Raw genomic sequence first — 13302 nt, 5'->3', positions numbered from 1 at the left:
TGCCGGGTGCAGGCGACAGCTGTGACACCTCTTCAATAGTGGGGTCGGAGAAATCCCCTTCGGCACTGCTGGAGACCGGGGAATCAGGCGTGCGAGGGTGGTCTGGCCTGTTCCACTGGCCGGCCTGCAAGAGAAGGGACATGGGGGCATCAGTGGATTTCAGGGAATACGGAGGGAACATTGATTACTCACTTGAGATTTGAGAAATGACAGCATTGAGGATTCTCAGGTTTCTCTTCTGCCCCCACTTCACCAGCAGCACAGGCACGGTCTTCCTCCTCCCCAGCCAGGCCGAAGGCTCTCCTCAAAACACGTGAGGGGTCAGAGCTCGGGCGTGACTCCAGCTGGCTGCGCCCGCTCACACCTGTTGTGGTTGAGTTTGTCCTGCAGTGACACAGAGAGGAAGAGTGTGGGTGGCAGTGTTGAGATTCATGATGGTGATGTGGTGTGGCAGGCGTGGGCTTGGGTGGTGGCTGGAGTGTTGGAAGCATAGCAGCGCTTGGTGCTTGTGGGAGGGAGGGGGAATCTGGTGCCTGGTGTTGGCAAAGGCCAAGGCGGCTGAGGGTGTGAGGGGCGGTCCAGTGGGAAACTGTGGGGTACCCTTCCCCTGGCTGATTGAAGAAGATCATTCATCTTCTTATGGCACTGCTGCCCTGTTCTCTTCTGGAGTTGACCAGGGCTGCCACTGCTTCCTGGGCAGGGGGTGGTGGTCCTGCTGGAAGGCCGTCTCCTGCAGGGTCTCTGCTCCACTCTATCCAGCACCCTGGCGAGGGCCTCTCTGAAAGGCCCGGTGCTGCCTTCTTGCCTGCCATCTCCTGCAGTCGTTGTGGAACAAGTGCTGGGGAGCCATTTATATGGAGTTCCCCAGTGCTTACAGCAGTTAAGTTGTTGCGGGGCGGGTGAATCAAAGGGAACATGCTGCTGGAGTGGCGTGAAATCGGTGGGCACAATTATTGCTAATGAGGCATAAGGATCAGCCTGAAAACACGCCAGCGCTTTCGGTGGGAATCACTCCGTTTTTCATGCCGGAACCAACACATTTTTTGGTAAGATTTCTCCCACAATCTACAGGCTTATCGTTGCCTCTTTTTCATTGTTTGAGCGTGCTGCAACAAATGGTTCGATCCTGAATCTTGCCCATTATTCTCACGGAATGTAGGCCTACAAGTCCTGCAGGAGCCAACATTTTTTTGTAGATAGATGTTCCTGGTGCTATTTTTATATTGGGGATTACAGCGCCAGGGACCCGGGTTCAATTCTGGCTTCAGCTCACTGTCTGTGTGGAGTTTGCACATTCTCCCCGTGTCTGCGGGTGTTTCCCCCGGGTGTCCCGGTTTCCTCCCACAGTCCAAAGATGTGCGAGTTAGGTTGACTGTCCATGCTAAATTGCCCCCTAGTGTCAGGGGGATTGGCAAGGTGAATGTGTGGGGTTATGGGAATAGGGCCTGGGTGAGATTGTGGTCAGTGCAGACCCGATGGGCTGAATGGCCTCCTTCTGCACTGTGGGGATTCTATGATCCAAAAAGACCTTGGGTTATTATTGATACAGTATTCAAGGGTTTCATTAAGGTATGATATTGTGTGTGAATTATTAAGACCATGCCTGAATCATTTGCGTATGTTTATTTTTTAGCTGTCCTTCATCTGCTCTTCATTCAGCACTTGACTGTTGAAGACTGGACAAGAATCAAAAATGCATCCTGTGTCACCATATCTGTCGACCTCATTACCTGGTAACAAAATTCGATTGCATGAAACTGTGTAACTGTATTTTGTTCAGCCTTCTACGTATGGAAATATTATGGACTTTCTCTATGTCTCCTTTTGTCTTTGATAGCAAGGGTTATGGCTCTAATATTTCCTGTCTCAATCTTTGTGTCAGACCATTTGATGCTGAAATCCTCACCCATGCCTTTGTTACCTCAACTCAACTAGTTTAATGCTCTACTTGCAAGCCTCCCACCTCCTACCATCCATAACTCAACTCATCGATAATTCTGCTGCCTGCAACCTTACTTGTACCAAGTTCCATTGTCCCGTTATCCCTGTACTTGCAATGCCTCAAATTGATCATTCTCATCCTTGTGTTCAAATCCCTTCATGGCCTCATCTCTCTCCATCTCTAGGACCTCCTTCTGCCCTGCAACCCAATTAGGACTCTGTATTCCTCTAACTTTAACCTCTGAGGTATTCCCTTTTGCCTTTGCACCATCATTGGTGGCTGTGCCCACAAGCCAGCCTTCGGTCTGTGATTTCCCTCCCTCAACCTTTTTACATTTGATGAGCTGACTTTGGTTATGGAGGAGTGAGCGAGGTGAAACCATTGGCTTGACTCAGGGAGGGTGACCTGGTAATAATTCCCGGGGAAACTGTGGGCGTGTTACATACAGAAATAGTTGAATTGAAGGGGTTGAATTGTATTGAATCGGCTGATGTTGCCACTGTGAGAATTGACTTCATTCCAACTGTAGGTCTCGCAAAATGATAGCTGATAACGTTTTTTAAAGCACGATTTCTACTGTAAAGCAAGCCTCATTCATTCAAAAAAACCTAAGTCGGTTATCTTTACTAGGTCCACCGAGCACTTTTCTTCACCTGGTTATAACCCAGTCCTTTTACTGTTACATATTTTGAGACATTCCCCTGCACATACAGCGCTTGTATAAACTAATACAGTTAGTGTTCTTTCAAGTTGTTGTTTATGTTGTTTTCAGTTTAACTTTCTCACCATGTCTTATAACAAGCTTGAACTATTTGTTGTTTGTGGCAGTTACACAGATGATTCCAGAGGAAGTTCAGAATGAGTTATCCTCTAAAGAGACTCTCCAGAGGTAATTTGATGCACTGTGGTGCATGTTATAGTTTACTTGCTTATTAACATTGGCTTTGACGTGTTTAATTCAGAAGAGAACTTGTATTAAGTATTAATTATTACAGAATCACAGAATTGGTACAGCGCAGAAGGAGGCCCATTGTGTCTGCACTGGCTTTGTGAATGAACAATCAGGACTCACCTGATGAAGGAGCAATGCTCTGAAAGCTCGTGCTACCAAATAAACCTGTTGGACTTTAACCTGGTGTTGTGAGATTCCATACTATGGAATAGGTACTTGATTGATTATTTTTTTGTTTTGGGCAAAAAAGAAGTCTTGTGCCATTTTATCACAATCTTGACTCATTTAAATGGGACTGAAATGCACTGAAAATAAAGGTTTCTTTTCATGAAAGGGGAATTGTTCTATCTGCGTATTCAGTGAAGAGGGCCCATAGACAAAATTCCATATTATAGTGTCGATTCGATAGAGATTCACTGCTTCAATACATATGCTTATGGGCGGCACGGTGGCACAGTGGTTAGCACTGCTGCCTCACAGCTCCAGGGACCTGGGTTCAATTCCCAACTTGGGTCACTGTCTGTGTGGACTTTGCACATTTTCCCCATGTCTGCGTGGATTTCCTCCAGTCTCCTCCCACAGTCCAAAGATGTGCGGTTTAGGTGCATTGGCCATGCTAAATTGTCCCTTAGTGTCCCGGGATGCGTAAGTTAGAGGGGTTAGTGAGGTAAATATGTTGGGTTACGGGGATAGGGCCTGGGAGGGATAGTTGTCGGTGCAGACCCGATGGGCCAAATGGCCTCCTTCTGCACTGTGGATATTCTCTTCTATGAAGTTGGTACAAACTGAGATGATCAAACACTCAGGGCAGAATTTAATGCCCTTTGGAAGCTAGTCTGTCATTTGGGCAGGAGAAGGTCCTGCCATCTACCCTCCTCCCTCTGATCAAGGTCAGGGCTATAAGGGCAGCCTTCCTGCCTGCACTCCAATTGAGTCAGTCACTTAAGGATCCCATCCCACTATTGCTGATATTAAACAAGTGGTGGGTGGGGATTCACCTTGCGGAGCGACAGACATAGAGAAAACCCTATTGGGATTGCCTGCAGTCACTCGGGGCAATCCCTCATTCTCATGCACTCTGCGCCTAATCAAGGGACCCAGCACCAGGAAGGAGAGTCCACTGAAAGTCGCTCCTCCTTGTTTCCAACAACACCTCACCAACAAGCCCCCTTCCCCCATCCTGCCTGCACTCACCTCTGGGGATCCAGTGGCGATCCACAAGGTAGGCCTGAATGTTGTACTGGCAGTGGCCACCGCTCCCTGTGGCGCCGATTGCAATCGATAGCGGCCTCTGATTGGGGAGCAGCTCTCGAGGACTGGATTCCCACCCAACTGGAGGACTTGGGTGGGACCCCCGTCGTACACATTAAATTCCTCCCTTATTGGCACAATCATTTGTGTATTCATAGAAATCATAGAAACCCTACAGTGCAGAAGGAGGCCATTCGGCCCATCGAGTCTGCACCGACCACAATCCCACCCCGGCCCTACCCCCACATATTTACCCACTAATCCCTCTAACCTACGCTTCCCAGGACTCTAAGGGGCAATTTTTAACCTGGCCAATCAACCTAACCCGCACATCTTTGGACTGTGGGAGGAAACCGGAGCACCCGGAGGAAACCCATGCAGACACGAGGAGAATGTGCAAACTCCACACAGACAGTGACCCGAGCCGGGAATCGAACCCAGGACCCTGGAGCTGTGAAGCAGCAGTGCTAACCACTGTGCTACCGTGCCGCCCAATCCAAACCGAACCACGGTGGCCCACTCTGAGCATGAGAACCACTGGAAAGGTCCACTCTGCATCACCTCCATGTTGCAAAGTCATGGGTTCATTCTGTGCGCTAACTTCAGTTAATAATACTTTGATCTCTTACTGATGTATTTTGTCCATTCAAGATTTTCACCGATGGCCAGTGAAAACCCCTGCTCACCTTGCCACCTAAATCCGCTGAGTGGGTCCCCCTGCATGTGCCGTCGGAGCCCTCGCCTGCTAATGAATGGCTATTATGATCTCAGTGAGGAGAGCTTCATGGATGAGGAAGGCAATCTCACCCTCACGCCGTCCAAGATAAACATCAGTTACAAGGAAAACCTCGTACGGTGGGTGTCTCCTGCTATGATTACTGTGGTCAATTGTAATGCAGTGAGCGCAAAGCATACAACATGGCTCCAGAAACGATATCCCACCTCACTAGGCCAAAGTGCCAAATCCAGATACCAAAGTCGCAGGCCATCATTTGGTTCACTTTCGGTACCACTGAGTACGGCCTCCGGACCTATGTATACAATATGGCGGTTCATTTTATATAGCAGGAGGCTGTTTGAAGATGTGTCTTTGCTGGAGGTCTCTGGAATCTGTGGGCACACAGCCCATGATTTTCGTCTGCCTGGTGAAGATCCCCACGTTAGTGCACATCCATAAAATCAGCTTCTATATTAACATCCCTTTATTAAAATCCAATGAAATCTGCTGATTGCTTTTACTTCTCCTTAGTTTTTGCTTTATTTTTTCTCCTTAATAAATTTGGACCACTCCCCTGCCCTGAGACACTAATCTGAGACTTAATCTCAGGGGCGGCACGGTGGCATAGTGGTTAGCGCTGCTGCCTCACAGCTCCAGGGACCCGGGTTCGATTCCCTTGGGTTACTGTCTGTGTGGAGTCTGCATGTCCTCCCTGTGTCTGTGGGTTTCCTCCAGGTGCTCTGGTTTCCTCCCACAGTCCGAAAGGCGTGCTGGTTAGGTGTATTGGCCATGCTAAATTCTCCCTCAGTGTACCCGAACAGGCACCGGAATGTGGCGACTTGGAGCTTTTCACAGTAACTTCATTGCAGTGTTAATGTAAGCTTACTTGTGACACTAATAAATAGACTTTTAAAAAAATCTAAATTAGTTCTTGGGCCTTGACTGTGTTCAACCGGTGAACAACATCGGGCAACCGGTGAACAACATCGGGTGTCCCGAGCAGCCTGTCAGTCAGAGTCTGATCAGATCAGGGGGCTGTGATGCCAAGTTGGCCTGCTGGTAGGTCCTGAGGAGCTGGGAGAGGGGGGTGAAGTAAAGGAGACAGGTGGGCCTTGTCTAATAGAGAGCTGCAGTACTTTGGTGGAACCAGAGTAGAGATATGGACCTCAATTTGCATTTTCACAGTGTGTGTAATGCTCTGCCCATCTCCAATTCGTGTGGAGATGCCGGCGTTGGACTGGGGTGAACACAGTAAGAGTTTTAATAACACCAGGTTAAAGTCCAACAGGTTTATTTGGTAGCAAATACCATTAGCTTTCGGAGTGCTGCCCCTTCGTCAGATGGAGTGGAAATCTGCTCTCAAACAGGGCATAACTTGATTTTGTGTCTCTGTATGCCCTGTTTGAGAGCAGATATCCACTCCATCTGACGAAGGAGCAGTGCTCCGAAAGCTAATGGCATTTGCTACCAAATAAACCTGGTGTTGTTAAAACTCTTACTGCATCTCCAATTCAGCAGGACAGCTCTGAAAAATGATCACCCCCTCCCCCAAGTTGATTTTACCCCCAAACCAGGGTCTGATAAATTTCTCCCCAGCGGTCTGTCAGAGTTACTCGTCCAGCAGCCAGTGAAATTAGAAGAATATGTGCCACCTCATTCTAATTTCCAGCGAGCTTCTTAGGCGTACAAAGGCTTGATTGTTCAAGCTTGGCATTCTATCTCCAGATGACGTCACAAGTGAGGTCCCCTTACAATTCATAGGAAGCGTGAATGTGTCTGTGAGAGCGATACTTTGTGCTCGGTGTGAGAAATAGCACTTGAAAAGCCCAAAGTCGTAACAAGTGGAGGCAGTTCAAGTGCAATTAAATCCATCTGTGGGACAGAAAGAATGTTCCCAGGAGGAAACAGAGATACTTAAGGATGAATTCTAGAGACCTGCAAGATGTAAACTGCTCCCTAAAAGACAAAAAAAAGAGATGTAAACTGCTAAAGATAGCATGATTGGCCACACGAATATAACAATGAAACTGTCTAGCAGTTAAGAGTGTTTACATCGGAGTTCACAGAGGTGGAGGGCAGAACTGAGAGCGAAATGAAGAGGAGAAAAATGAGCATTTGTAACAGCAGGTAGAAGCTATACCAAAGTTCGCACTAGCAGAAGAGAAGAAGCAGTATTGACTGGCAGAGAAAGGTTTACTGAGCAGATAGTGAGGAATCGTTGCTGCTCATGCAAGGATCAAGAACAAGATTTAAAGTGATTTGCAAAAGAAGCAAATGTGATGTGGGCAAAAACTATTTTGTTTTGCACAGAGCAAGGTTCAGTTCTGAAACGTACTCCCTGTAAGAGAAGTGGAGGCATGTTCACTCGAGGCAGTCAAGAGGATATCCGATGATTATTTGAAAAGAAACAATGCGTAGGGGTACGGGGGAAAAGCAGGAGAATGGCACAAAGTCATAATGCTCATTTAAGAATAGATGCAGACATGATGGGCTGAATGGCCTCCTTCTGCACCTGTAATGAATATACGATGGCAAGTGTTGTATGTGAAGTCCAAGTTTTTCCTGTCTATTGGCGAATTTTAAAAAAGCATGCAAGATAAATGGATTCTTAGGAGCATTTAAATTATCAGAAAGGATAGAAAACATTTATTTCTAATTATTCACAAACTACCACTGGAGAAGCAGTGAAGTTGGAGAGTCTGGTGCTGTTTCTTGGTGGTAAAGCACTTCTTTCCTTATCATGCACGGATCTGATGGACTTTAGTGTGAGTTAAGCTGTAGTAGAATGTGCAGTTCCAATGTTTATCAGTTAAATTAAAATCCCTGCAGAAAACTGAAGGATGTTTAGGCAGTTTGAATAAAAGAGAAATGTGATCAATTGCAAGGAATCGAGTCAATTATTCATTTCTGCTGTCGAAGCTGATTTTTATTGCCCATCTATAATTGCTCCTGAGAAGGTGATAATGATGGATCTTTTTAGTCTACATGGTTGCAGGTATGCCCAGTGTGAAACCTCTGGGAAAATAGTCTGAGACATTAAGGAAAAGGGGTGAGGGTGACATACAAAAGAGTGTGTGGAGCGCAAATAAGCAGAGACCTCCTGGGTCTTCCAAATAAGCACTTTTGAAACTTGGCTTTGACCTTTGGGAGTTGCAGTCAAATCCAACCCCAGGCTAACAGAATGAAAAGATTAAATCAAAACGCTGCGGATACTGGAATCTGAAACAAAAACAGAAAAGGCTGGAAAATCTCAACAGGTCTGACAGCATCTGAGGAGAGAGAATAAAGCCAACGTTTCGAGTCTGGATGACCCTTCGTCAGAGCTGGACGAAGGGTCATCCAGTTCTAAGTGAAAAGTATTGGAGAGAGTGCAGAGTGCAGAGTACAGCTTATTGGAGAGAGTGCAGAGAAGGTTTACCAGGATGTTGCCTGGTATGGAGGGTCTTAGCTATGAGGAGAGATTGGGTAGACTGGGGTTGTTCTCCTTGGAAAGACGGAGAATGAGGGGAGATCTAATAGAGGTATACAAGATTATGAAGGGTATAGATAGGGTGAACAGTGGGAAGCTTTTTCCCAGGTCGGAGGTGACGATCACGAGGGGTCACGGGCTCAAGCTGAGAGGGGCGAAGTATAACTCAGACATCAGAGGGACGTTTTTTACACAGAGGGTGGTGGGGGCCTGGAATGCGCTGCCAAGTAGGGTGGTGGAGGCAGGCACGCTGACATCGTTTAAGACTTACCTGGATAGTCACATGAGCAGCCTGGGAATGGAGGGATACAAACGATTGGTCTAGTTGGACCAAGGAGCGGCACAGGCTTGGAGGGCCGAAGGGCCTGTTTCCTGTGCTGTACTGTTCTTTGTTCTTTGTTCTTTGTATTGTTCCTTGCTATACAAACAAAGCATACTGTGCATAGAGAAGGAAAGGAGAGGGTGCAGAATGTAGTGTTACAGTCATAGCTAGGGTGTAGAGAAAAATCAACTTAATGCGAGGTAGGTCCATTCAAAAGTCTGATGGCAGCAGGGAAGAAGCTGTTCATGAGTCGGTTGGTACGTGTCCTCAGACTTTTGTATAATTTTCCCCGAAGATGGAAGAGAGTGGCCAGTATTTTACAACCTCACTTGGGCGAAGCTCGTTAAATCCCACCCGAAGCCAACGAAGAATTCCGTTCTGCAAGCTGTGCCCTCCCCAATTCCTGGTGGTAAAATACCGGCTAGTATGTCCAGGGTATGTAGGGTCCTTGATTATGCTGGCTGCTTTTCCAAGGCAGCAAGAACTGTAGACAGACCAATGGGTAGGAGGCTGATTTGCGTGATGGACTGGGCTCCATTCACGACCCTTTGTAGTTTTTTGCAGTCTTGGGCAGAGCAGGAGCCATACCAAGCTGTGATACAACCAGAAAGAATGCTTTCTATGGTGCATCTGTAAAAGTTGGTGAGAGTCGTAGCGGATGTGTCAAATTTCCTTAGCCTCCTGAGAAAGGGGCGTTGGTGGGCTTTCTTAACTATAGTGTCAGCATGAAACTGATGGATAGGGGTAACTGAAGTTCATAACACTCAGCATGCAGCCTAATATTCCACCTTAGACTGTTTCCTAAAGTAACTTCTTTTTAATTCTGCAGGATTTTCCGACGGAAAAAGAGGGTTCGTAGATCCTTTGCCAGCCTTTTTGCAATAGATTCCTCCAGTTCCTGGCTGAATGGCAGTCTTTTCAGTACACCTGACTATCCTCTTGCAGAATCTTCTTGGATTGATGGAGGAAGTGACTTTGACTCCAATTTCAGTAATAATCAAGGTATGTTGTTTCAACAACTGCACGTGAGTAGGAATGAGCGCGGTAGGAATTTTATTTTTCTAAATGGTCTTTAATCAATGACTTAGTAGTGGCACAAATACATTTTTGAACCCCCATTCGAAAGCTGTGCAGTCCCTTCTCAGTTGAGACACAGCAGAGTACCTGTGTCATCTGTTGCTAGTAGAGGTAAAAGGTGCAGGAAATGCAACCTAATGTTGAATGTGACCCAGAAATTTAGTGACACGCCACCAATTTTACAGGCATAAAACAGGTGCCTAAGTGATCATTATGGCAAGTTGTGTGCTGAGGAGTTATGCTGCCCACAACATTGGAAAAGGTTGAAGTATAGGCATCTGAGACCTGTGTCTGAAACAGGCATATATATACAGAAAACCTAATATCTGTTTGATGTGGGCATCCTCCAGATTGACTCCCATATTAACACCTTATACGATCACTGCTCTGCTGATCATCCTCCTGGGTCTTCCAAGCCCAACCTGAGCACCCCTGCTGGAGAGGTCACAGCCTCACTTTGTGCAAGCGCTGAGCTGCCGAGGCAAGCCCAATTGCATCTCCAGCTGACCAACAATAACCCAGCAAGGCCTGAGGCCCAGTTTTGGGTGAGACTCAAGCTTCTGGTACGTGCTCCCAGTGCTCCACCTATTTCTGATCCAAAATTGATGTGGAGATGCGTTGGACTGGGATGATGAAGGAGCAGCGCTCCGAAAGCACGTGATTCCAAATAAATCTGTTGGACTTTGACCTGGTGTTATGAGACTTCTTACTGATCCAAAAATGGGCAAGAGCAAATTTCCACCTCAGTGTCTGAAAGAAGAGAAGAGAGTTTAACGTTTCAGCCAGCTGCCTGTCTGCAGAACCTTACACCGAAAATCATTTGAGGCAATTACTTGGCTGTCCTTTCCCCTTCAGTAAGAAGTCTCACAACACCAGGTTAAAGTCCAACAAGTTTATTTGGTAGCACGAGCTTTCAGAGCGCCGCCCCTTCATCAGGTGACTCACCTGATGAAGGGGCAGCGCTCCGAAAGCTCGTGCTACCAAATAAACCTGTTGGACTTTAACCTGGTGTTGTGAGACTTCTTACTGTGTCTACCTCAGTCCAACGCCGGCATCTCCACATCATGGCTCCCACTTTCCCCTTCAGGTACAGGTGGACTTGTTGCTTTTGTCAAGCATTTTCTATTTAGATTTCTGATTTTCCTTCTTTTGCAACATTTTTCCTTCTGTTGCTCCTGTTGGAACAAATTAGGTTATAAGAAAATAAAATGTTTGAACTTCTGACAAAAAAATTGGCCATATGATTGAAAGGCTGTGATGCTCTGTGTTGTTTTAGGAGGAAGCTGTGTTGATTTGTCCTCCGCTAGTACATCTTGGCTATCGGAAGAGAGTCTGCCCTCAATTCATGATGAAGCCTACTCTGGAGAAAGCCTATTGATGAACAAATCAACAGGAAGCTTTTTAGAACTTCCTTCTCATTCCCAGTTACATCCCGCAAGGTGCTTATTTGGTAACATGCCAAAAAATCCAGGTGGGTTTCCATGTCGATTTGATAAGAATGTTGTAAACTGTGAACCGTTTGTGGAGAAGCTACTCGGTCACTGAGATCCCCAGCCGCTGTCTTGCAACTTGCTCTGGTAGTCTTCAGATCTATGTTTTATTGTCGTGGTCACTTGTTCATCAAATCCAGCCCAAAATCTTACTCCCAGTAGGAAAATTCAGCGGTAAGTTTGGACAGCTTCCCGTCAGCATGGAGACTCCACCAGCACTAGGGATAGGGTGTTACTGCCCTCTGACTTAGATTCACATCTGATCAGGCTTTGTGTTACCAAGAGATGGAGCCAGTTGAAATGATTCCTCTGTGCAATACAGAAAGTATGGTTCGAGCAGACAATGTTAATTTTGTTTATGATATTGTGTTGCAATATTGGGGAGGACCAGAGGGGCAATCCAGATTCCTCTTCATCTTCCCATCAGCATGGTAAATGAAAGATACTCATAATGAAGGTAAGTACAATCCAATTAGCAAAAGAAACATAGGGACTGATTTGAACTATTGGTGGACAAAGGGTCATAGAATTTTACAGCACAAAGTGAGCCATTCAGCCCATCTTGTCAGCGCTGGCCATCAAACACCTATCTATTCTAATTTTCCAGCACCTGGTCCATAGCCTTGTATGCTATGGTGTTTCGAGTGCACATCTAAATGCTTTTTAAATGTTATGAGGTCCCCCCCCCCCCCCCCCCCCCCCAACTACCACCCTTCCAGGCAGTGAGTCCCAGATTCCCACCGCCCTCTGGGTGAAAAAGCTTTTTCTCAAATCCCCTCTGAATCTCCTGCCCATTACCTTAAATCTATGCCCGTGGTTATTGACACCTCTCCTCAAGGGAAAAGTTCCTTTCTATCTACCCTGTCTATGTCCCTCATAATTTTATACACCCCAATCAGGTCACCCCCCCCTGCCCCGCCACCACCACCCCCCTCCCCCCCAACCCCCCAAGTCTTCATAGCTGAAATGCTTAAGCCCAGGCAGCATCCTGGTGAATCTCCTCTGCACCCTTTCCATTGCAATCACGTCCCTCCTATAATGTGGCGACCAGAACAGCACACAGTACTCTAGCTGCGGCCTAATGAGAGTTTTATGCAGCTCCATCATAGCTTCCCTACTCTTATACGCTATACCTCGGCTAATAAAGGTGAGAATCCCATATAGTGTAGCATAGTAAAGGCAAGTATCCCCTCTGATGAAGGGTCATCCAGACACAAAATGTTACCTCCGTTCTCTCTCCAACGATGATGTCAGACTTGCTGAGGTTTTCCAGCATTTTCTGTTTTTATATCCCATATACCTTCCTGATATCCTCAGCGAAAGGTCTAAGCTATTTTCCTGGTTGGCTCTCACTAACCTGACATTCATCAGCTGTGAACATTGAACCCAGTTCGTGAATCATCACAGATGTGGGAAACTCAACGATTCTCCAGTGGATGTGAGATTCGAAGTGAGAACGAAAGGGACTGGTACAGCTCCTTTTCTGAGTGTTGGGTCTCTCTGCATTTACAGTCAATGAAGAGAGTGAACGCCATGCGTGCTAAAGTTTAAAGTTTATTTATTATTGTCAGAAGTAGGTTTATATTAACCCTGCAATGAAGTTACTGTGAAAATCCCCTAGTTGCCACACTCCAGCGCCTGTTCAGGTACACTGAGGGAGAATTTAGCATGGCCAATGCACCTAACCAACACGTCTTTTGGACTGTGGGAGGAAACCAGAGTACCCGGAGGAAACCCACGCAGACACGGGGAGAACGTGCAAACGCCACACGGACAGTGACCCAAACCGGAAATCGAACCCTGGTCCCTGGTGCTGTGAGGCAGCAGTGCTAACCACTGTGCCACCGTGCTGCCCTGTTGCTGTGCCCTTCAATATCTAAAAATTGCATCAGGATCCTATGTGCAACCACTGACTGCGATGCATACACCTTAATACAGTCACCTTCCTGAAACAAGCAGCCATGACATGCTTATTTAGGCTAAGCAGCTAAATAAGGGCTGACTGGGAATTTTGCTCCTCACTGGGGAGTCCCTCCCTCAGGAACTTAAGCCCATTCCAATTAGCTGGCAGTTCCATCTGT

The 13302-nt window shown here is 46.7% G+C and overlaps 1 protein-coding gene across 1 annotated transcript in view; it reads left to right on the top strand.

Annotated features, from left to right (window-relative positions):
• Nucleotides 1–13302, top strand: part of tmem71 (transmembrane protein 71) — a 43674-nt gene that overhangs the window by 16790 nt on the left and 13582 nt on the right. The window contains exons 2-6 of the mRNA XM_078215925.1: nt 1634–1733; nt 2771–2831; nt 4797–5000; nt 9484–9656; nt 11008–11202. Of these exons, the coding sequence (XP_078072051.1) occupies nt 1694–1733; nt 2771–2831; nt 4797–5000; nt 9484–9656; nt 11008–11202 (673 nt within the window). The 5' untranslated portion in view covers nt 1634–1693. The remainder of the gene's footprint in view (nt 1–1633; nt 1734–2770; nt 2832–4796; nt 5001–9483; nt 9657–11007; nt 11203–13302) is intronic.

The sequence above is a fragment of the Mustelus asterias genome, chromosome 7 (assembly GCF_964213995.1).
Source record: "Mustelus asterias chromosome 7, sMusAst1.hap1.1, whole genome shotgun sequence".
Classification (NCBI taxonomy): Eukaryota; Metazoa; Chordata; class Chondrichthyes; order Carcharhiniformes; family Triakidae; genus Mustelus; species Mustelus asterias.
This window is presented reverse-complemented; position numbering and strand designations above follow the sequence as displayed.